The 24,222-nt window shown below is 48.3% G+C and overlaps 1 protein-coding gene across 2 annotated transcripts in view; it reads right to left on the bottom strand.

Annotated features, from left to right (window-relative positions):
* The window catches only part of aasdhppt (aminoadipate-semialdehyde dehydrogenase-phosphopantetheinyl transferase), a 97,883-nt gene that overhangs the window by 2,752 nt on the left and 70,909 nt on the right, over positions 1 to 24,222 (bottom strand). For both annotated transcript variants that reach the window (XM_072476753.1, XR_011935192.1), the window contains one exon: positions 649 to 726. In XM_072476753.1, the coding sequence (XP_072332854.1) occupies positions 649 to 726 (78 nt within the window). Of the gene's footprint in view, positions 1 to 648; positions 727 to 24,222 lie in introns of those variants that run through there.

Raw genomic sequence — 24,222 nt, 5'->3', positions numbered from 1 at the left:
TCCAACCAGCGGAGAGTTCCCCCCCCAGATTCCAATCGACTCCAGTTTAGCGAGGGCTTCTTGATGCCAGACTCGGTCAAATGCTGCCTTGATGTCAAGGGCAGTCACTCTCACCTCACCTCTGGCATTCAGCTCTTTTGTCCATGTTTGAACCAAGGCTGTAATGAGGTCAGGAGCTGAATGACCCTGGCGGAACACAAACTGAGCATCCGTGAGCAGTTATTGCTGAGTAAGTGCCGCTTGATAGCACTGTCGATGACTCCTTTCATCACTTTGATGGAGAGTAAACTGATAGGGCTATAATTTGCTGGGTTAGATTTGTCCTGTTTCTTGTGCACAGGACACACTTGAGCAACTTTCCACATTGCCAGGTAGATGCCAGTGTTGTAGCTCTACTGGAACAGCTTGGCTAGGGGTGCAGAAAGTTCTGGTGCACCAGTCTTCAGTATTATTGCCGGGATATTGTCAGGGCCCATAATGTTGGAGATATTTTGTTGTTTATTAACTTCGATGCTTTGACAAATTAAACTCATAGAAATGCAATCTTATTTTGTTTGGTTTGTTAGTCAATGTTAGCTAAACTTGTTAGGGGTCAATGGTTTGTTTCTGTGTCGTAAATATTAGATAATATTAAGTAGCTATCATTACCTGTAGAGGGGTTTTGGTGATCATGTCTGGTTTGCCAAGTGCAACAGCAACATGATGGTTCTCATCCAGCATAGTTTCCTAGTAAATACAATAAAGATTAAATCATTCACATCTTTGTACATATGAAAATGAGACATTAAACTGGAAATGAATACACTATAATGTATCCTCCGTAATATAGCCCAAACCATCTTCATATGTTGTGTCAGAACAAATTTAAAGTAGCCAAGCTACAAGACCTCAGTGCAAAATTAGGATATAAATATAACTAAATGTAATCCATCCATTAAATTTTTCATGCACCTATATAGAATGCACAGCACATAAACAGACCATTCAGCCCAACTAATTCATTTTGGGTTTATTTGTCAAAAACAGCGATGGACCATAGATGGATTCAGGATCTACAAGCAAGCTGGTTAATTGAGTGAAATAATCAGCTATCAGTGTTGGGCTGTGGAAGAGAATGGTTAATTAACAAGATGACTAAGAGGTGAAACTGAATCGGAATCCAAACAGGAATGGTTGATCCAGCAAGGTAGCTTGGGGAATTGACAAGATTTAGAACATAATATCAATCTGGAAGGAGGAATGTCAGCCACCTGCAGCAGAAATAGGAACCTGAGAATGTTGTCAGATTAACTCTCCTGACTGTCGCCCTGCTGTGAAAGTCAAGGAGAGATAATGCGCCACCAACTCGGTGATACGCAGATGTCATTGTGACTTTGACAAAGCCAGTTTCAGCCATATCTCTCACCACGCTTCCTTTGCACGTATTGTCAGATTGCTTTTCTGACATCTAGACATAAAGAAAGTAGGAAGGTACTTAAGCAGGAAATTAGGAGGGCTAGGTGGGGGTCATGAAAAGTCCTTGTCAAGTAGGATTAAGATGAATCCCAAAACTTTTTATTCATATGTAAAAAGCAAGAGGGTGGCCAGGGAAAGGATTGGACCATTTAAGGACAGTGGGGGGAATCTATGTGTTGAGTCAGAGGAAATGGGTGAGATACTAAATGAGTAATTTGCATTAGTGATCACCAAAGAAATGGACTTTGTGGCAGATGATTCTTGGGTAGGGTGTATGGACAGTCTTGGTCATGTTGACATCAAAAAGGAGGAAGTATCGGGTATTTTAAAAGATATTAAAGGTAGATAAGTCTCCTGGGCCGGATGGGATTTACCCCAGAATACGGAGGGAAGCAAGGGAAGAAATTGTTGGGGCCTTGACTGACATCTTTGTATCCTCATTGGCTGCAGGTGAGATCCCAGAGGACTGGAGAATAGCTAATGTGGTACCTCGGTTTAAGAATGGTAGCAGGGATAATCCTGGAAACTATAGACCGGTGAGCCTCACGTCAGTAGTAGGTAAATTATTGGAGAGAATTCTCAGGGACAGGATTTCTACCCATTTGGAAACAAATGGACTCATTAGCGATAGACAGCATGGTTTTGTCAAGGGGAGTTTTTTGGGAAGGCGACAAAGATGATTGATGAGGGGAAGGCGGTGGATGTTGTTTACATGGACTTCAGTAAAGCCTCTGACAAGATGCCTCATGGCAGGCTGGTACAAAAGGTGAAGTCACATGGGATCAGAGGTGAGGTGGCAAGATGGATACAGAACTGGCTCGGTCACAAAAGGCAAAGGATAGCAATAGAAGGGTGTTTTTTTGAATGGAAGATTATGACTAGTGGTGTTCCACTGTGCTGGGACCTCTGTTGTTTGTGGTACACAAACGATTTGGAGGAAAATGTAGCTGGTCTGATTAGTAAGTTTGCCGATAAGACCGAGGTTGGTAGAGTGCAGATAGTGTTGAGGATCGTCAGAGGATACAGCAGGACATAGATAGGTTGGAGACTCGGGCAGAGAAATGGCAAATGGAGTTTATTCCAGACAAGTGAGAGGTAATACATTTTGGTAGGTCTAACATAGAGGGGAAATATACCGCAAATGGCAAAACTCTTAGGAATATAGAAAGTCAAAGAGATCTGGGCATGCAGGTCCACAGATCTTTGAAAGTGGCAACACAAATGGACAAGGTAGTCAAGAAAGCATACGGAATGCTTGCCTTCATTGGATAGAGTATAAAAACTGGCAAGTCATGCTACAGTTGTATAGAACCTCGGTAAGACCGCACTTGGAATATTGCGCACAATTCTGGTCGCCACATTACCAGAAGGATGTGGAGGCTTTGGAGAGGGTGCAGAGGAGGTCTACCAGGATGTTGCCTCGTCTGGAGGGTGTTAGCTACACTGAGAGGCTGAATAGACTCGGACCGTTTTCATTAGAACGACGGAGGTTGAGGAATGGTCTGACAGAGGTCTACAAGATTATGAGGAGCATGGATAGAGTGGATGTGCAAGCACTCTTTCCCAGGATGGAGGGGTCAGTCACCAGTGGGCATAGGTTTAAGGTCCATGGGGCAGAGTTTAGAGGAGACGTGCAAGGCAGTTTTTAAAAAAAATTTTATACACAGAGGGTGGAGAGTGCCTGGAATGTGTTGTCAGAGGAGGTTGTGGTTGTGTAAACAGATACATTAACGGTGTTCAAAAGGCATCTTGACAAATACATGGATAGAATGAGTTTAGAGGGATATGGCACAAGGAAGTGCTGAGGGTTTTAGAGAACGTGGATTGCTCTTTGCATCTAGTCCCACACGAGGCACAGCTAACTCAAATTAAACATAGGAAGATCATAGCCATCTTCACTTCTTATCAAAAACTCTGTTCTTTGGCACTTCAGCCACATTCTCAGGTTGAACTAAACTGTTCACAACCACTGTGCTCTATTGGATGCTGAATGACCTTCCCATCCAATTGTATCTTCACCATTAAAACTGTTTACTTCCATCTCTTGACATTATTCACCCTCGTCCATTTGCTGAAACTATTGCCCATGCTTTGGTCATTTTCAGACTTGACTATTCCACTGCTGTTCTAGCTGCTCTCCTTTCATCTACATTCTGTAATCTTCAGCTTATCCAATAAATATTCTGTCCCACACCAAATTCCGCTTACCACTTACTTCCTGTTCTTACGGACCTATGCTAGCTACTAGTCCACAGGATCTCAAATCTAAACTTCTCATCCTGCTTTTTAAATCTCTTCATGGCTTTTTCTCTTATTACCTCAATAACCTCCTCTCCCCATTACGCCCACTCTAACCTGACTGATATGCCATCAACCATGTGGGTGGCAAGCTCTGGAATTTGTTCTCCTCTTTCAAACCCTCTCCTTAATCATCCCGAACATTTTTTAAATCTTGGCATCCAATTTTAATTGATTGTGCTTCTGTGAAGTGCTTTGTCACGGTTTCCTATGCTAAAGGTGCAAACTAAATGCAATTTATTACAGTAAGTACTTGAATTAAGTTTTGCATGTTCAATTATCCATGTTGCATCAAATGGAATGACATATCTGAGAGAGCTGAGGCTTCTAAACTAGAATACAATTTCATGTGAAATTGTTATTTGCCATTGATATTTAAACTTATGAAAATCTATTTTTGGAATAAAATCCCTAAAATCCCTATTATTTTCAGCTTATTTCTTTCCCTCTCTTAGGTGTTCCTGGGCCATGTAGTAACCTGGCCGAGGCAACCTGCAGTTGTCTTACGGTTATTAAAATACATTTATGAACAGGAAACAACTGTGTGATTCAAATGTTGCTATGCAACCAAGGACTAAAGTGGTGTTGAAAAATAAACGCAATAGAATTAATTATAGCTGCAAGATTTCTTTGCACAATTAAGGTAAAAGCTGTTTTTTTTCATTAAATGTAACAATGCCCAAAATCACTCATGCATTTTGTTTCAAACCATAATCCTAGACACAAGTCTCTAATAGAATAGTTTGCTTACTTCTTAAACATTCAAAAATTAACATGCTTCTAAGCATTTTGTAAGGTAGACACCTTGCAGTACTAAATCCCTTTAAAAATCAAGCATTACTTAAACCTTTATTGGCTAGGACTGAAAGAGAATATTTATACCTCGTCAGTATTAATATTATATAATCCAGACTGATGAAGAACTTCCAGTGGCGGCATACAAGTGGAAGTTGCATGCTGGGTGGCTCCTGCTCGAGGCTCTGTTTTTTGGAGTTTAATGCCCGGTTCCAGGGGCAGTTTTTGATAAGCTGGTGCAGGATGACATAAAGAAGGAGGAGAATGGCGAAGATCCAGACAAAAGACGCTGGGAAGGGGCGAGCGAAAGCTCGCCATTGAGTGAACAGGTCAGCCCGGCTGCAGGAAAGATGGTGGAGGCTGGAATGCTGGATGGGTCCGCACCCTTCACTGTGGAAACTATGATTGAGGTGATGTGGAGAATTCGATAGGCAGTTCATCAAACGCATGGAGGTAATGCGCAAGGAGATGATGGCTGCGATGAAGGAGCTGGTGGAGGAGGCGATGGCCCCAGTGAAGAAGGCGGTGTTGAAGACATCGGCCGAGGTACGGGAGCAAGGAGAGAAGTTGAAGGGGGTGGAGGAAGCTCTGTCCCAACATAGTGACCAGTTCACCTCAATGGGTGAGCAGCTGCAGAGGGTGGTGGAGGCAGATTGAGAATTTGTGGGCTTGCCCGAGGAGGTGGAGGGCCCGAGGCCGACTGAGTATTTTGTGAAGATGTTGGTGGAGTTGTTGGGAGAGGGGGAAGAACCCTCCCGATACGAGCTGACAGGACTCATCGATCGCTCAGGTGCAAGCTGAAGACGACAAGCTGCCAAGGGGCAGTCTTAAATTGTTTCCACAAATTCCATGCCAAGGAGAAGGTCCAGAGTTGGGTGAAATAAAGGCGTGAGGTGCAGTGGGAAGGAGCTGGTATTCGTATATACCTGGACTTAACTGTGGTTTAATGGTGGAGGTTTGGCATGGTCTAACCGGCGAAGCGGAGGGTGACCTATAATACGAGGGACTTCTACTTTGAGACGGTGGAGGCGCTTGTGAAGGCTGAAGGACTAGGGTTAAAGTGAGAGATGGGACGGTGTTTGGTTCTGGACTGAAAAAATAAAAATAGGTGAAATTCTGTATACAGCCTCATTTCTTGTTTTCTGTGTCAGGATGTATATTTGTTTATTTTAATGTGTGGGGGGGGGGGGGGGGGGCAGTTGGGAGCTTGGCTTTTGGTTGGTTGATGAGGAAGGGTAGTGTACCTCTGCTATGTGTTACAGTGGGTAGGAGAAGATTGAGCTTTGAGGTTATGGCGGTTTTCTGGTGGGTGTTTTTTTTCCCCCACTGGTTTTGTTTGCTCGTCTTGGTTTTCAGGGACTGGGTCATGGGGAAGGAGATTGGGAGGAGGGGCCTCCACTAGCGAGGGTTGGCTCGTGAATGGGACTGTGGTGGGGGGAGGGGCCGCGGTTGTTGGAACCTGGTCAAACAAGTTTTGATGGGAGGTTCTAGGAGGGAGGGTGGGGGAGGGGTTCAACAGCAACAAATGGACAGGGCAGGACAGGCCCAGTGGGCAGGACCCAGAGGATGATGATGGCGGATAGGAGGGGCCGGGGGACTCCTGGTCAGGTTAGTGACGTGGAATTTGAGGGGGTTGGGGGACCGGTGAAGAGGTTGAGGGTGTTTGCACATTTAAAGAGTCTAATGGCCGATGTGGTGACTCATCGGAGGGTGAAGGAATCAGGTGAGTCATAGGAAGGATTGGGCGAGTCAGCAGGGCTCGGGGGGTAGCAGTATTGGTGGGCAAGAGGGTGAGGTTTCATATGGAGAAGGAGGTGGCAGATCAGGGGGCAGGTACATGATTGTGACGGGGGCATTAGAGGGGATGCTGGTGGCACTGCTGAGCATATATGGCCCTAACTGGGATGATGCAGGGTTTGCAAAGAGGATGCTGGGTGCCATCCCGTATTTGGACACCCACAAGTTAATAGTAGAGAGGGGTGGGTGGGGGACTGGAACATGGTGCAGGAGTGAAAGTGGATAGGTCTCAGCTGCGTTCGCTGGCCCAGTCAGGCAGGGCGAAGGTGCTGGCTGGGCTCATACGAGAACAGGGAGGAGTGGACCCATGGGAGGTTCCTGCACTCGAGGGAGCGGGAGTATTCGTTTTTCTCCCCAGTACATAAAGTGTACTCGAGAATAGACTTTTTTAAGATGGAGAAGGCGTTATTGGCCGGGGTCAAAGGGTCGGAGTATTCAGTGAGATTGATTTCAGACAATGCGCTCCAATGGGTGGATGTGGTTCTGGAGAAAGGGGTGGCTGTTAGGGGACCGGAGTTTTTGCGATAAGATTGGGGAGGAGATCGAGGATTATGTGAGGTTTAATTGCATAGGCAAGTTTTTGCAGTCAGTAGTCTGGGAGACTCTGAAGGCAGGAGTAAGGAGGGAGGTGATTGTGTTTAAGGCTAAGGTGCACAAGAGGGAGAGAGAGAGGCGCGCCAAAAATTGATGCAGGAGTTGCTGGAGATCGATCGAAGACGCGGTCTGGCCCTTTTGGCTAAGAGGAAGGAGCTTCATGCAAAGTGCCAGTTGAGAAGGGCAAGGGGGGCAATCTATGAACATGGAGAGAAGGCGGTGCCAACCAGCTGCAGAGGGAGGCAGCAGCGAGGGAGATAGTCCAGGTGTGGGACAAGATGGCGAAGCTAGTGGTGGCCCTGGAGCAGGTCAATAAAGGTTTTGAAGAGTTGTATAGGTTGGAGCTACCGGGAGAGGAGTGAGAGATGAGCGAGTTTCTGGACAGGTTGGAGTACCCGAGATTAGGGGGAAAAAAAAAAAAAAAAGAGGACAGGAGGTAAAGGATGCAATTTGGAGGATGCAGTCAGGGAAGGCGGCGGGACCAGATGGGTGCCCAGTGGAATATTAAGAGACGGTTTAAGGGCAAGTTGGCATCGCTGATGGTGGGAATGTTTTTGAGGAGGAAATAGGTAGGGGGCTCTTTGCCACAGATGTTAGGGCAGGCTTCGATTTCCCTGCTGTTAAAGAGGGATAAGGGTCCGGTGGAGTGTGGTTTGTATAGGCCCATATCCCTACTGAATGTAGATGCCAAGATATTGGCAAAGGTGCTGGTGGCAAGGTTGGACGGGTGTCTCCCAAAGGTGATAGGAGAGGATCAGATGGGATTCATGAAAAGGCAGCTGTTTTTAAATGTGAGAAGGTGTTAAATGTGATTATGTCGCCGGCGGAGGAAAATGAGATGGAGGTGGTGCCACTGGATGCAGAGAAGGCATTTGTTCAGGTAGAGTGGGGTTATTTGATGGCGGTATTAGAAAGAATTGGAATTGGGCCGAGGTTCGCGACTGCTGTATAGGGAGCAGATGGGGTGTTCGCACTAATAATACAAATTTTGCTCTGTACCGAGGTATGAGGCACGGGTGTCCTATGTCCCCCCGTATTGTTTGCACTGGCTATAGAGCCTTTGGTCATCGCGCTAAGGAGCTAGAGGTTGTGGAAGGGGTTAGTGAGGGGAAGGGTGGAGCAAAGGGTATCCTTATACGCTGATGATCTGTAACTTTATATTTCAGAGCTGACCACGTCGGGGGGAACATGAGCTGCTCCATTTGGGTCGTTCTCGGGTTATAATTTGAACCGAGGGTAGAGTGAGTATTTTATGGTTTCCCAGCCGGGAGTGAGGGCATGGGGGGGGGGTTGCCATTTTGTCTGGAGGCAACCCACGTACTTAGGGGTGCAGGTGGCTTGGGATTGGGGTGGGCTCCCAAGGTATAATTTTACTAGTTTGGTGGGGAGGGTGAAGGCCAATTTGGCAAGGTGGGGCATCCTCCCTCTGTCGCTGTCGTCTGGTGATGGCAGTTAAAATGAATTGTTACTGTGATTTTTGTTCCTATTTCAGTGCCTGCCAGTCTTTCTAAGGAAATCTTTCTTCAAGGAGGTGGGCAAATTGATCTTGTTGTTTATTGGGGGGAGGGTGGGGGGGTGGGGGGGGAAAAAGAGAAAGAGAAGGTGGCCAGGGTTAGGAGGGTGGTCATGTAGAGAGGGTGACAGGCAGTGGGGGGCTAGGCCTCCCAAACATACTGTACTATTACTGGGTGGCAAATGCAGAGAAGGTGTGGGGCTGGGTTAAGAGTGGGGTGGGGAAGAGTTTCGATGGGTTAAGATGGAGGAGGGCTCGTGTAGGGGGTCAGGGTTGCAGCTGCTGGCAATGGCACCACTCCCGATGGCATCGGGTAAGTATTCGGGGGTCCGGTGGTGGTGGCCACATTGAGGATTTGGAGGCAGTTTAGACAGTTTAAGCTGTGGGCCAGGTCAGGGTGGATGCCGATTAGGGGGAAATCATGGTTTTTAGCCGGGGAGGATGGATGCAAGATTTCGGAGAAGGGACGAGAGGGGGATTAAGTAAATGAAGGATCTGTTTCTTGGGGGACAATTTGCGAGCTTGGAGGAGCTGGGAGAGAAGTACGGATTGTGGCGCAGGGGAAAGAGTGTAGGTACCTGCAGGTTCGAGATTTTGCAAGGAAGGTTTTCCCGACCTTCCTGATAACACGCGGTCTCCTCGCTGTTGGAGGCGGTACTGTCAGTGGGGGGTTGGAGAAGGGGGTTGTATCAGCGATTTATGGGAGGATAGGGTGTCCAGGAAGAGGGTTACAGTGAAGTGGAAGGAAGAGCTTGGGGGGGTGGAAAAGGGACTGTGGTGTGAGGTGCTGCGAAGGGTGAATGCCTCAACCTCGTGCGTGAGGTTGGGGCTGATACAATTGAAGGTTGTGTATAGGGCGCACCTCACAAAATCAAAGACGAGCCGGCTGTTTGAGGGGGTAGAGGATGTTTGTGAGCGGTGTGGGAGGGGCCTCGCAAACCATGTTCATATCCTTTGGTCCTGCCCGAAGCTGGAAAGGTTTTGGCGGGAGGGATTTAAAATTATCTCGGGGGAATTTGCATATGGATGTGGAGCCTGGTCCCCTAGAAGCCATTTTCAGGGTGTCGGACTGGCCCGAGTTGCAGGCGGGAGCAGATGTTTTAGCCTTTGCCTTGCTGATTGCTCATAGGCGGGTCTTGTGGTGTGATGGTCAGCTTCTCCACCCTGTGCCTTGACATGGTGGGGGGGACCTGCTGGAGTTTCTGACCCTGGAGTATGTGGAGATGAAGGGGGCGAAAGAGGTATGCACTTTCAGGAGCTGGTTGCTGTTGAATCCTAAGGGGGGTGGGGAGGGTTGTTTTCATTTTTGCTCTGTGAGTCTACGTTTTAGGTTTTATATTGTTGGGGTTGTTCTGTTGTTGTATTCTTTCTTTGTATGCCGAAAATGAAGAAAATATGGCGAATAAAAATATTTCTAAAAAATATAATCCGGACTGGCAATCACAGAATACTGCAGTGCCAAAGACGCCCTTTTAGCCCATCAAGTCTGCATCGACGCATGAAAGGCCCTGACCTGCCCACCTAATCACACTTGCCAGTGCCTGGCCCATAACCTTGAATGTTATGGTGTGCCAAGTACGCATCCAGGTATTTTTTTTTTTTTTTTTTTAAAAAAAGGATGTGAGGCATCCCGTCTTTACCACCCTCCCAGGCAGTGCGTTCCAGACCACCACCACTCTCTGGGTAAAAATGTTTTTCTTCAAATCCCTCCTAAACCTCCCAACCCTCGCTTTGACCTTGTGTCCCCTCGTAACTGACCCTTCAACAAAGGGGAATAGCTGCATCCTGTCCATGTCCCTCAATCTTGTACATCTCAATCAGGTCATCCCTCAGTCTTCTCTGCTCCAGAGAAAACAACCCAAGCCTTTCCAACCTCTCTTTATAACTTAAAACATTCCACCCCAGGCAACATTCTGGTGAATCTTATCTGCATCCCTCCAGTGCAATTACATTCTTCCTATAATGTGGCGACCAGAAATGCACACAGTACTCAAGCTGTGGCCTCACCAAAGTTCTATACAGCTCCATCATGACCTCCCTGCGTTTGTAATCTATTCCCGATTGGTAAAAGTGAGAGTCCAATGTGCCTTTTTCACCACCCTATTAACCTGCCCTTCTGCCTTCAGAGATCTATGGACAAACACGCCAAGCTCCCTTTGTTCTACAGAACATCCCAGTGTCAGACCTTCCATAGTATTCTTCCTTGTTAAATTACTCCTTCGAAAGCGTACCACGTCATTTTTCAGGGTTAAATTCCATCAGCCACTTATCCACCCATTGACCATCCCGTCTATATCTTCCTGTAACCCAGACACTCAACCTCACTATTAACCACCCGGCCAAACTTTGTGTCATCTGCAAACTTACTGATCCTACCCCCGACATAGTTATCTGTGTCATTCACATAAAATGACAAACAATAGGGGGCCCAGTATGGATCCCTGTGGTACGCCACTGGTCACTGGCTTCCAGACAGTAAAGCAGCCATCTATCATCACTCTCGGTTTCCTACTGCTAAGCCAATTATGAATCCACCCCATCAAATCACCCTGCATCCCATGTGCATTTGCCTTCTTAGTAAGTCTCCCATGTGGAATCTTGTCAAAGGCTTGGCTGAAATTCATGAAAGCTACATCAACTGCACTACCCTCATCTATATACTTGGTTACATGCTCTCCTTTAGATTGTCTCCTTCAGAATCTTCTCCAGTAGTTTCAAAGAATAAAGAAAATTACAGCACAGGAACAGGCCCTTCAGCCCTCCAAGCCCGTGCCGACCATGCTGCCCGACTAAACTACAATCTTGTACACTTCCTGGGTCCGGATCCTTCTATTCCCATCCTATTCATATATTTGTCAAGATGCCCCTTAAATGTCCCTATCGTCCCTGCTTCCACTACCTCCTCCGGTAGAGAGTTCCAGGCACCCACTACCCTCTGCGTAAAAAACTTGCCTCGTACATCTACTCGAAACCTTGCCCCTCTCACCTTAAACCTATGCCCCCTAGTAATTGACCCCTCTACCCTGGGGAAAAGCCTCCGACTATCCACTCTGTCTATGCCCCTCATAATTTTGTATACCTCTATCAGGTCTCCCCTCAACCTCCTTCGTTCCAGTGAGAACAAACCGAGTTTATTCAATCGCTCCTCATAGCTAATGCCCTCCATACCAGGCAACATTCTGGTAAATCTCTTCTGCACCCTCTCTAAAGCCTCCACATCCTTCTGGTAGTGTGGCGACCAGAATTGAACACTATACTCCAAGTGTGGCCTAACTAAGGTTCTATACAGCTGCAACATGACTTGCCAATTCTTATACTCAATGCCCCGGCCAATGAAGGCAAGCATGCCGTATGCCTTCTTGACTACCTTCTCCACCTGTGTTGCCCCTTTCAATGACCTGTGGACCTGTACTCCTAGATCTCATTGACTTTCAATACTCTTGAGGGTTCTACCATTCACTGTATATTCCCTACCTGCATTAGACCTTCCAAAATGCATTACCTCACATTTGTCCGGATTAAACTCCATCTGCCATCTCTCCAGACAATCTAAATCCTGCTGTATCCTCCGACAGTCCTCATTGCTATCCGCAATTCCACCAACCTTTGTCGTCTGCAAACTTACTAATCAGACCAGTTACATTTTCCTCCAAATCATTTATATATACTACAAAGAGCAAAGGTCCCAGCACTGATCCCTGTGGAACACCACTCGTCACAGCCCTCCAATTAGAAAAGCATCCCTCCATTGCTACTCTCTGCCTTCTATGGCCTAGCCAGTTCTGTATCCACCTTGCCAGCTCACCCCTGATCCCGTGTGACTTCACCTTTTGTAATAGTCTACCATGAGGGACCTTGTCAAAGGCCTTACTGAAGTCCATATAGACAACACCTACTGCCCTACCTGCATCAATCATCTTAGTGACCTCCTCGAAAAACTCTTATCAAGTTAGTGAGACACGACCTCCCCTTCACAAAACCGTGCTGCCTCTCACTAATACGTCCATTTGCTTCCAAATGGGAGCAGATCCTGTCTCGAAGAATTCTCTCCAGTAATTTCCCTACCACTGAAGTAAGGCTCACCGGCCTGTAGTTCCCGGGATTATCCTTGCTAACAGAGGAACAACATTGGCTATTCTCCAGTCCTCCGGGACATCCCCTGAAGACAGAGAGGATCCAAAGATTTCTGTCAAGGCCTCAGCAATTTCCTCTCCAGCCTCCTTCAGTATTCTGGGGTAGATCCCATCAGGCCCTGGGGACTTATCTACCTTAATATTTTTTAAGACACCCAACACCTCGTCTTTTTGGATCACAATGTGACCCAGGCTATCTACACCCCCTTCTCCAGACTCAACATCTACCAATTCCTTCTCTTTGGTGAATACTGATGCAAAGTATTCATTTAGTACCTCGCCCATTTCCTCTGGCTCCACACATAGATTCCCTTGCCTATCCTTCAGTGGGCCAACCCTTTCCCTGGCTACCCTCTTGCTTTTTATATATGTGTAAAAAGCCTTGGGATTTTCCTTAACCCTATTTGCCAAAGACTTTTCGTGACCCCTTCTAGCCCTCCTGACTCCTTGCTTAAGTTCCTTCCTACTTTCCTTATATTCCACGCAGGCTTAGTCTGTTCCCAGCCTTTTAGCCCTGACAAATGCCTCCTTTTTCTTTTTGACGAGGCCTACAATATCACTCGTCATCCAAGGTTCCCGAAAATTGCCGTATTTATCTTTCTTCCTCACAGGAACATGCCGGTCCTGTATTCCTTTCAACTGCCACTTGAAAGCCTCCCACATGTCAGATGTTGATTTGCCCTCAAACATCCGCCCCCAATCTATGTTCTTCAGTTCCCACCTAATATTGTTATAATTAGCTTTCCCCCAATTTAGCACATTCATCCTCGGACCACTCTTATCCTTGTCCACCAGTACTTTAAAACTTACTGAATTGTGGTCACTGTTACCGAAATGCTCCCCTACTGAAACATCTACCACCTGGCCGGGCTCATTCCCCAATACCAGGTCCAGTACCGCCCCTTCCCTAGTTGGACTGTCTACATATTGTTTTAAGAAGCCCTCCTGGATGCTCCTTACAAACTCCGCCCCGTCTAAGCCCCTGGCACTAAGTGAGTCCCAGTCAATATTGGGGAAGTTGAAGTCTCCCATCACCACAACCCTGTTGTTTTTACTCTTTTCCAAAATCTGTCTACCTATCTGCTCCTCTATCTCCCGCTGGCTGTTGGGAGGCCTGTAGTACACCCCCAACATTGTGACTGCACCCTTCTTATTCCTGATCTCTACCCATATAGCCTCACTGCCCTCTGAGGTGTCCTCTCGCAGTACAGCTGTGATATTCTCCCGAACAAGTAGCGCAACTCCACCTCCCCTTTTACATCCCCCTCTATCCTGCCTGAAACATCTAAATCCTGGAACGTTTAGCTGCCAATCCTGCCCTTCCCTCAACCAGGTCTCTGTAATGGCCACAACATCATAGTTCCAAGTACTAATCCAAGCTCTAAGTTCATCTGCCTTACCCGTAATGCTCCTTGCATTAAAACATATGCACTTCAGGCCACCAGACCCACTGTGTTCAGCAACTTCTCCCCATCTGCTCTGCCTCAGAGCCACACTGTCCCTATTCCCTAGTTCTCCCTCAATGCTCTCACCTTCTGACCTATTGCTCCCATGCCCACCCCCTGCCATACTAGTTTAAACCCTCCCGTGTGACACTAGCAAACTTCGCGGCCAGGATATTTATGCCTCTCCGGTTTAGATGCAACCCGTCCTTCTTATACAGGTCACATCTGCCCCGGAAGAGCTCCCAGTGGTCCAGATAATGTAAACCCTCCCTCCTACACCAGCTGTTTAGCCACGTGTTTATCTGCTCTATCTTCCTATATCTAGCCTCACTGGCACGTGGCACAGGGAGTAATCCCGAGATTACAACCCTCGAGGTCCTGTCTTTTAACTTTCTGCCTAGCTCCCTGAACTCCTGCTGCAGGACCTCATGCCCCTTCCTGCCTATGTCGTTAGTACCAATATGTACAACGACCTCTGCCTGTTTGCCCTCCCCCTTCAGGTTGCCCTCTACCCGTTCGGAGACATCCTGGACCCTGGCACCAGGGAGGCAACATACCATCCTGGAGTCTCTTTCACGTCCACAGAACCGCCTATCTGTGCCCCTGACTATAGAGTCCCCTATTACTATTACTCTTCTGCGCTTTGACCCTCCCTTCTGAACATCAGAGCCAGCCGTGGTGCCACTGCTCTGGCTGTTTTCCCCTGATAGGCTATCCCCCCCCCCCCGACAGTATCCAAAGGGGTATATCTGTTCGAGAGGGGGACAACCACAGGGGATTCCTGCACTGACTGCCTGCCCTTTCTGGTGGTCACCCATTTCTCTGCCTGCACCTTGGGTGTGACCACATTTACATAACTGCGATCTATGACGCTTTCCGCCACCTGCATGCTCCTAAGTGCATCCAATTGCTGCTCCAACCGAACCATGCGGTCTGTGAGGAGCTCCAGTTGGGTGCACTTTCTGCAGATGAAGCCATCCGGGACGCTGGAAGCCTCCCGGACCTGCCACATCTCACAGTCAGAGCACAGCACCCCTCTAACTGACATTGCGTCAATTAATTAAAATTAAAATTTGTCTTTATTTAAAAAAAATATTTTAAAAAAAATTTCAAAGTTACTGTCAACTATCTGTTTCCTAGCACTAGATTTCTAATAGAAATGCGATAGCTAACTATAGTACTCTCCGATCTCTGGCTTAGATATCCCTCTAAATTATAATTAAGTTATTATGTTTAATTAGTTACCAAATACTCAAATTTTTTTTAAATTTAGGGTAGAATCCCAACCAGCCACTCTGGCCACAGCTTTTCTGTGATGTCACTTCAGTTTCCCCCCCGACACACACAATTTGAAAGAAGGTATAAAAGTAAAAATCACATACTTACCTTCTGAGTGTCTTAGATGTTCTCAAGTTCTCTCGCTGACAGAGACTGCTCCTCCACCTCCGAACCTTGATCTGCACAATGCTAATAATATAATAATAATATAATATGGCACTTACCTTACACCAATGGGTCTTATTATTAGGTTAGAGGAGGAGGGCGGGTGGGAGACACTACACGTGTAGTGTCTCGGGTTTCCTCTCCACCAGAATTTATTGGTTGGGGGGGGGGGGGGCACTTCCCAGAGGTCCGCGGGTCGAACTTCCGGTTCCCGCCTTCTATAAAAACAAATAAAACAGAAAAGAAGAACAAACACGGGACCAGGTAAGGCTTTTAAAAGTAAGTACTCACCTCCCAGAGGGCCCCTGCGCACCGCTGCCGCCGAAATCCAAAGGGCTGCTCCTGTAAAGGTAAGTGGTTTTAAAGTAAGTACTCACCTCCCAGAGGGCCCCTGCGCACCGCTGCCGCCGAAATCCAAAAATCCTAGTAATAGACTCTTCCACCCTGGGAAAAAGCTTCTGACTATCCACTCTGTCCATGCCCGTCATAATCTTGTAGACTTCTATCAAGTCGCTCCTCAACTTCCGTCATTCCAGTGAGAACAAATCAAGTTTCTCCAATCTCTTCTCATAGCTAATGCCCTCCATACCAGGCAACATCCTGGAAAATCTTTTCTGTACCCTCTCCAAAGCCTCCATATCATTCTGGTAGTGTGGCGTGAGATTCACTAATCTGTAGTTCCCTGGCTTGTCTCTACAACCTTTCTTAAATAGTGGGACCAGATTAGCTGTTCTCCAGTCCTCTGGCACCTCCCCCGTGACCAGAGGGGAATTAAAAATTTAGGTCAGAACCCCAGCAATCTCCTCCCAGCATCCTGTGACACAATTCGTCCAGACCTGGAAATTTGTCCTCTTTTAAACACACTAATACCTCCAATACCATGTCACTCCCTATGACAATTTTATCTCCTCTCTCCCAGAGTTCCATAACTGCCTCCTCATTCTCTTGGGTGAAGACAGATGTGAAACGTTTGTTCAACAACTCACCAGTGCCCTCTGGCTCCACCCACAGATTTCCCCCTTGGATTTTCCCTACTCTTACCAGCGAGAACTTTCTATCCCCTCTTTGCTCTCCCAATTGATTTCTTAAGCTCCAGCCTGCACTTTCTGTACTCCACTAATGCCTCTGCAGTCTTGCTCCCCTTGTACAGTTAAAAGCCTCTCTTTTCCTTCTCATCGTATCCTGAATGTCTCCGGTCATCCATGGTTCTCTGGGTTTGTTACACCTTCCTATTACCCTAGAGGGAACATATTGGGCCTGTAACCTCCCCATTTCACCTTTGAACGCACCCCCCTCCACCCCCACTGCTCTTCTGTAGGTTCCCCCATAAGTAACTCTTTCCAGTCTATCGTGGCAAGATACGGACTTATTTTGTTAAAATCTACTCTTCCCCCAATCCAAACCTTTTTTTGTAACTAGTCTATTTCTTTGTCCATAACAAATTTCAATTGAACCATATTGTGGTCGCTATCGCTAAAATGCTCCCCCACCAGCACATCAATCACCTTCATTCCCCAGAATTAGGTCCTTTGTTGGATCCTCTACATATTGAGCTAAAATAATCTCCTGTATACATTTTAAGAACTCTACTCCATCTAAGGTCTTAACATGATGGCTATCCCAATTAATTTGGAAAGTTAAAGTCACCCAATATAATTACCTCATTATTTTTACACCTCCCTAACTAATAATGCAATGCCTCCTCCTCTTTTATCCCCTCGGTCTTGCCTGAAGATTCTGATGTTGAGCTGCCAGTCATGCCCCTCACTCAACAACCATGTCCCTGTGACAGCTATTAAATCATAAGTACACGTGTTAATCAATACCCTTAACTCATCTGTTTTACCTTTAATACTTCTGGTATTAAAACTGAGGCCATCTAGCCTTGTCTTACTCCCTTGAAACATACTACCACTGTATTCCCTCTGATCAGATTGCTTTTCTATGTTATACTATGTCCCTATTCTGCTTTCAGTCTGCATCCGCTCCCCCTGCCAAACTAGTTTAAACTCTTCCCAACAGCACTAGCAAACCCACCAGCAAGGATGTTAGACCCACTCTGGTTTAGATGTAGACTGTCCTGCTTGTACAGGTCCCACCTTCGGTCCCAATGGTCCAGAAATTTAAAACCTTCCCTTCTGCACCAACTCTTAAGCCACGCATTATCTGTGCTATTCCCCTATTTTTGTACTCACTAGCGTGCGGCACTGCGAGTAATCCAGAGATTACAACCAGAGAGGTCCTGTTCTTTAGTCTATTGCCTAGCTCCCTGAATTATTGATGCAAGACCTCATCCCTCTTTCTACCTATGTCATTGGTACCAACTCTGCCTTATCATCCTCTCCCTTCAGGATGCCCTGCGGCCGTTCAATAACATCCTGGATCCTGGCACCATGAGGCAACACACCATCCTGGAGTCTTTTTCACGACCACAGAAGCGCTCATCTGTGCCCCTGACTATGGAGTCCCCTTCGACTATTGCTCTTCTGGCTTTGACCCTCCCTGCCAGCCACTGCTCTAGCTGCTGCTGTTGTTTATGTTTATTAAGACTTAATGAGATATATTTTTCAGATAATTTAGTTTTTCAGTAGGAAGCACATACATTGTAGCAGTCAGGAAATTAAATTATCCAAATCATAAGCAGGATAGACTCTTCGATGTTTCCAAATGGTTGCCACAGTAAGTGGAAACTTGAATGCAAGTCCAAATGGAAAAGAAAGATAATATTCGCAAAGCAGGAGGTAGACAAATTCATGAAGAGTGTTTAGGATGTGCTTAATGCAAACACTGGCATCAATCCATCGCTGTTTAAAGTAGTTTATCAATGTTTTTCCTACCTGCCATGGAAGGTGGCCTAAGAGGAGGGTTCAGAAGGGCCACAATGTCAGCAAATAATGAATCAGTTTTCAAATCAGGAAACAGCTTACCAGAAAGACTGCTCAACAACCAAGTTAGTTCAATCAAAGGAGAATCACAACAGCTTAATGATCTCTATGTGGGCCAGAAGCCTGTGGCGTAGGTGCCAGGTGGTTTATCATTAAATTTGTTAAAGAGCTTTTCAATAGGTTTTATCTTGTTCAATATACCAGTCATAATGTTAGAGCAATAAAAAAAAAAAGAAAATGCATTTTGTAGCTTTCATTTCAAGAACTATAAAGAACAATTAAAGTGACCAGTGAATCTATTCATAGAAAATCAGAACAGCACCAAATCATATCTTATACAGGAGCGGTCAACTGATAATAAATATTAATTAGCTTTCTTGCTGCTGTGGCTATTAAATCAATGAAATACACCATTAATATTGCGCATCTCGTCTATAAATGAACCTGGGCCACCTGAAGCCTGTTTTTAAAGAAAGCAACAAATGAAGTCACAATTTCTCAATAAGGTTGTCATGAACTATTCAAAAATGTTAGCTATCATCTGATCCTTAGGGAGTATACTCTATACTTCCCTTTGTTTCAAATTGGTACGTCTCTATTAATGAAGTCAGCCAACAGTAAACACTATTAAATGTTTTGGTAGTGTTGTAGAGCAAATCTCACTGCAGTCCAAATGTGTTAAGAGTACAAAAGTCATTTCTTTTTAACAAGGACAAAACATTTGCTCCATTGTGGATATTATTGTTAATAACTAGCATTATTCATTCTACTGACTAAGGTAATGATTATGAAAATAATTGATTTAGTATAAATTAATTTTTCAGGACCAGAAAGATTGTTCAGCAACAATCATAGCACAGCACAATGTAAAAAAACACAGTTGACCCTCAATCACCAAGGTATAACTTTTCGCAAGGGTTTTGGCAGCAAGGCTAACAGCATAAAAGAACAAAGAACAATGCAGCACAGAAACAGGCTCCAAGTTTGTACCTGACATGATACCACCCTGGGCCAAAATCCTCAGCATTTCCTAGTGCCGTATCCCTCTCTACTCATCCTCTTCATGTATTTGTTGAGATGCCTTTTGAACGTCGTTATTGTATCCGCTTCCACAACCTCCCCTGGAAGCCGTTCCAGGCACTCACCACCGTGTAAAAAGCCTGCCTTGCACATCTTCTCTAAACTTTGCGCCACGGACCTTAAACCTACGCCCACTAGTGACTGACCCCTCCACCCTGGGAAAGAGTGCCTGCCTATCCACTCTATCAATGCCTCTCATAATCTTGTAGACCTATCAGGTCACCCCCCAACCTCAGCCGTTCTAATGAAAACAGTCTCAGCCTCTTTGCCAAGCTAACACCCTCCAGCCCAGGCAACATCAGGTCAAAGCAAATGATTTCTATGATTTCCATCTGCGAGGGCAGCACGGTAGCATAGTGGTCATCACAATTGCTTCACAGCTCCAGGGTCCCAGGTTCGATTCCCGGCTGGGTCACTATCTGTGCAGAATCTGCACCTTCACCCAGTGTGTGCTCCGGTTTCCTCCGGGTGCTCCGGTTTCCTCCCACAGTCCCACAAAGATGTGCAGGTTAGGTGGATTGGCGATGCTAAATTGCCCTTAGTGTCCAAAATTGCCCTTGGTGTTGGGTGGGGTTATGGGGATAGGGCGGGGGTGGGGTTATGGGGATAGGGCGGGGGGTGTGGGCTTGGGTAAGGTGCTCTTTCCAAGAGCCAGTGCAGACTCGATGGGCCGAATGGCCTCCTTCTGCACTGTAAATTCTATGTTCTATGAGAAGGGCTTCAACAGTGCATCTTGTGGAACATCAGGGAATCACTCTCAGCATGGTCTAGATTTTGGAGTTTTATTACGCAAGGCAGCATCAGAAGTTCCTGTTAGTTTCAAAGTTGTAATGACAGTGAATGCTGGCTGTTTTGCCATTACTACAACTGCAAAATCTGGGCCATTTAAACAATTGTACCGAGGACTGAATAAATCAGGAGAGATGTCCAGAAATTGCTTAAATTCATCTCCAAGGGGCTCTTTTTAGCACGGCATAAGTCTGGCAACAGGTGCTTCATTGGTAACAGATAGGTACACATTTGTATGCTGAAATGACACAGGAACTCCATCAGTTTGCCTTTCATTTTGAAAAAGAATTTCTCCTGGAGTAACTGTACAAAATTAAACAATTACAGGCTAATATGAGAAACCTCGGGAGCACCGTCATTTTAACTGACTGCACCCTACCCGCCAGGGAGCGTGGCAGCACGTCCCACCTCTTAAACTCCTCCTCCATCTGCTCCACCAGCCTCGTGAAGTTAAGCTTATGTAAGGCCCCCCAGCTCCTAGCCACCTGGACCCCCAGGTACCGGAAACTCCTCTCCGCCCTTTTTAGCAGGAGCTCACCAATCCCCCTCTCCTGGTCCCCTGGGCGCACTACGAACAACTCGCTCTTCCCCATATTAAGCTTGTACCCGGAGAAATCTCCAAACACCCGAAGGATCCTCATCACCTCCGGCATTCCCCCCACCGGGTCCGCCACATGTAGCAGCAAATCATCCGCATAGAGCGACACCCGATGCTCCTCCCCACCCCGCACCAGCCCCCTCCAGTTCCTCGACTCCCTCAATGCCATGGCTAGGGGTTCAATCGCCAGCGCAAAGAGCAGGGGGGACAAGGGACACCCCTGCCTCGTCCCCCGGTGTAGCCAGAAATACTCTGACCTCCTTCTGTTCGTGGCCACACTCGCCACTGGGGCCTCATATAGCAGCCTCACCCACCTGACGAACCCCTCCCCGAACCCGAACCTTTTCAACGCCTCCCACAGGTACCCCCACTCCACCCTATCAAAGGCCTTCTCCGCATCCATCGCCGCCACAATCTCCGCCTCCCCTTCCATCGCCGGCATCATTATAACATTCAAGAGCCTCTGTACATCGGTATTCAACTGCCTCCCTGTCACGAACCCCGTCTGATCCTCGTGTATGACCTGCGGCACACAGTCTTCTTATCCTCATGGCCAAAATCTTTGCCAGCAACTTTGCATCTACATTTAAGAGTGAGATCGGCCTACATGACCCACACTGTAGGTGATCCTTGTCCCGCTTCAGGATCAGGGAAATCAGCGCTCCAGACATAGTCGGGGGCAGAGCCCCCCCTTCCCTTGCCTCGTTGAGGTCCTTACCAACAGCGGGCCCAGCAGGTCCGCATACTTCTTGTAAAATACAACTGGGAACCCATCCGGCCCCGGTGCCTTCCCCGCCTGCATGTTCCCTATCCCTTTGACTAACTCCTCCAACCGAACCAGCGCCCCCAACCCTGCCACCTGCCCCTCCTCCACCCTCTGAAACCTCAGCCAGTCCAGAAAGCGACCCATCCCTCCCTCTTCCAGTGGGGGCTCAGACCGGTACAGTTCTTCGTAGAAGTCCCTGAAGACCCCATTGATACCCACCGCACTACGCACCGTGCTCCCTCCTCCATCCCTAACTCCCCCGATCTCCCTAGCTGCTTCTCGCTTCCGAAGCTGGTGCACCAGCATCCGGCTCACCTTTTCTCCGTATTCATATACCGCCCCCTGCGCCTTCCTCCACTGCGCCTCAGTCTTCCTGGAGGTCAACAAATCGAACTCAGCCTGGAGGCTATGCCGCTGCCTAAGCAATCCCTCCTCCGGGGCCTCCGCGCACCTCCTATCCACCCTCACCATCTCCCCCACCAACCTCTCCCTCTCTCCTCTCCCCCCGCTCTTGTGCCCTAATGGAGATCAGCTCTCCTCGGACCACCGCCTTCAGCGCCTCCCAGACTACCCCTACTTGCACCTCCCCGTTGTCATTAGCCTCCGGGTACCTCACTATACAGTCCCTGACCTGCCCGCCCGCCAGCAACCTCACCTCCAGGCGCCACAGCGGGCACTGGTCCCTCTCCTCCCCCAACTCGAGGTCCACCCAGTGCGGAGCATGATCAGAAATGGCTATCGCCGAGTACTCCGTATCCTCCACCCTCGGAATCAGCGCCCTGCTCGTGACAAAAAAGTCAATCCGGGAGTAGGCCTTGTGGACATGGGAGAAGAATGAAAATTCCCTGGCCCCCGGCCTCGCAAACCTCCATGGATCCACCCCTCCCATCTGGTCCATGAACCCCCTCAGCACCTTGGCCGCCGCCGGCCTCCTGCCCGCCCTAGACCGAGGAGCGATCCAATGCCGGGTCCAGCACCGCGTTGAAACCCCCCCCCCCCCATTATCAGGCCCCGTCTCCAGGTCCGGACCGGCGCAGCATACGCCGCATGAACCCCGCATCGTCCCAATTCGGGGCATATACATTGACCAACACCACCCACTTCCCCTGCAGCTTGCCACTTACCATCACATACCTACCGCCATTGTCTGCCACAATACTCGATGCCTCGAACGACACGCTCTTCCCCACCAAGATCGCCACCCCCAATTGTTTGCATCTAAACCCGAATGAAACATCTGCCCTACCCACCCCTTTCTCAACCTTGCCTGAGCCGCCACCCTCAGGTGAGTCTCCTGAAGCATGGCCACATCCGCCTTCAGCCCCTTCAGGTGCGCGAACACCCGGCCCCGCTTGACCGGTCCATTCCGTCCACTTACATTCCAGGTTAGCAGCCGGATTAGGGGGCTACCCACCCCCCTCCCCCACCAATTAGCCATAGCTCTTCCTAGGCCAGCCACATGCCCGCGACCCCCGCCCCGACCTCCTCTACCAACTCCAGCTCCCCCTTGGCCATTCCAGCAGCAACCCAGTCCCCCAACAGCTAGGTACCCCCCTAGCTGCATTGCTCCCCCCATTGCACTCCCGTAAGTCAGCTGACTCCTGCCACTCCATCGACGCCCCCCTCCCCCCCCCCGTTCTCCTCTCCCCCTCCTTGTCCACCAGCAGGATCTCATGCATTCTACTCCCAGCACGGGAGAAAAAGCCCGCGCTTCCCAGCTCTGGCCCAACCCCTTCAGCCCTAAAAGCGGGAAAAAGCCAGTGCTGTCCATTTGCCCGGCCCCGCCTCCCCCGGTGCAGCTCCCTTTCCAGGCCCGGTCCCAGTGCCCCCAACTCAGCCCCCCACCCCGCTCTCATCCCCAACCCTGAGTCCGAGTCCAGTCTTTCGGCCTGAACAAAGGCCCACGCCTCCTCTGGGGACTCAAAATAATGGTGTTGATCCTTATAGGTGACCCACAGACCCGCTGGCTGCAGCACACCGAACTTCACCCCCTTCCTGTGCAGCACGGCCACTGCCCGGTTGTAACCAGACCTCTGCGTTCTCCCACTGATGTTTTGCTCCTTCTTGGCCCACCTTAACACACTCTCGATCAGCAAACGGGTGGAACCTCATCAGCACCGCCTGCGGCGGCTCGCTGGGCTTGGGCCTCCTCGCCAGCACTCAGTGGGGCCCCTCCAGCTCCAAGGGCCCCTGAAAGGCCCCCGCTCCCATAAGCGAATTCAACATGGTGACCACGTCCGATCCCTCCAGCCCCTCCGGGAGACCCAGGATCCGCAGGTTTTTGTGCCGCGACCGGTTCTCCATCTCCTCGAACCTCGCCTGTCATTTCTTGTGGAGCGCCTCCTCCTTCACCGCCAGGCCCAGGATCACGTCCTCGTTCTCCGAGACCTCCTGCCGGATCGCCACCCCTTGGGCCGTCTGGGTCTCCAGCAGCTCATTGATTGAAGCCTTCATCAACTCCAGCAGCTGCTTTCAGTTCCTTAAAACAACGCTGGAGAAGCTCCTGCTGCTCTTGCGCCCGCTGCCTGGTCTCCGCCCGCCGCCATCTTGGTCCTCCTGCCTCGTACCTTTCTTTGCTTCAATGCCACTTTTGTTTTTAAATATATAATCGCCCCACTCCTGGTCCAATCC

Source organism: Scyliorhinus torazame, chromosome 15, assembly GCF_047496885.1.
Source record: "Scyliorhinus torazame isolate Kashiwa2021f chromosome 15, sScyTor2.1, whole genome shotgun sequence".
Taxonomy (NCBI): domain Eukaryota; kingdom Metazoa; phylum Chordata; class Chondrichthyes; order Carcharhiniformes; family Scyliorhinidae; genus Scyliorhinus; species Scyliorhinus torazame.
Note: the sequence above shows the minus strand (reverse complement) of the source record. Positions and strands in the feature narration are given on the sequence as shown.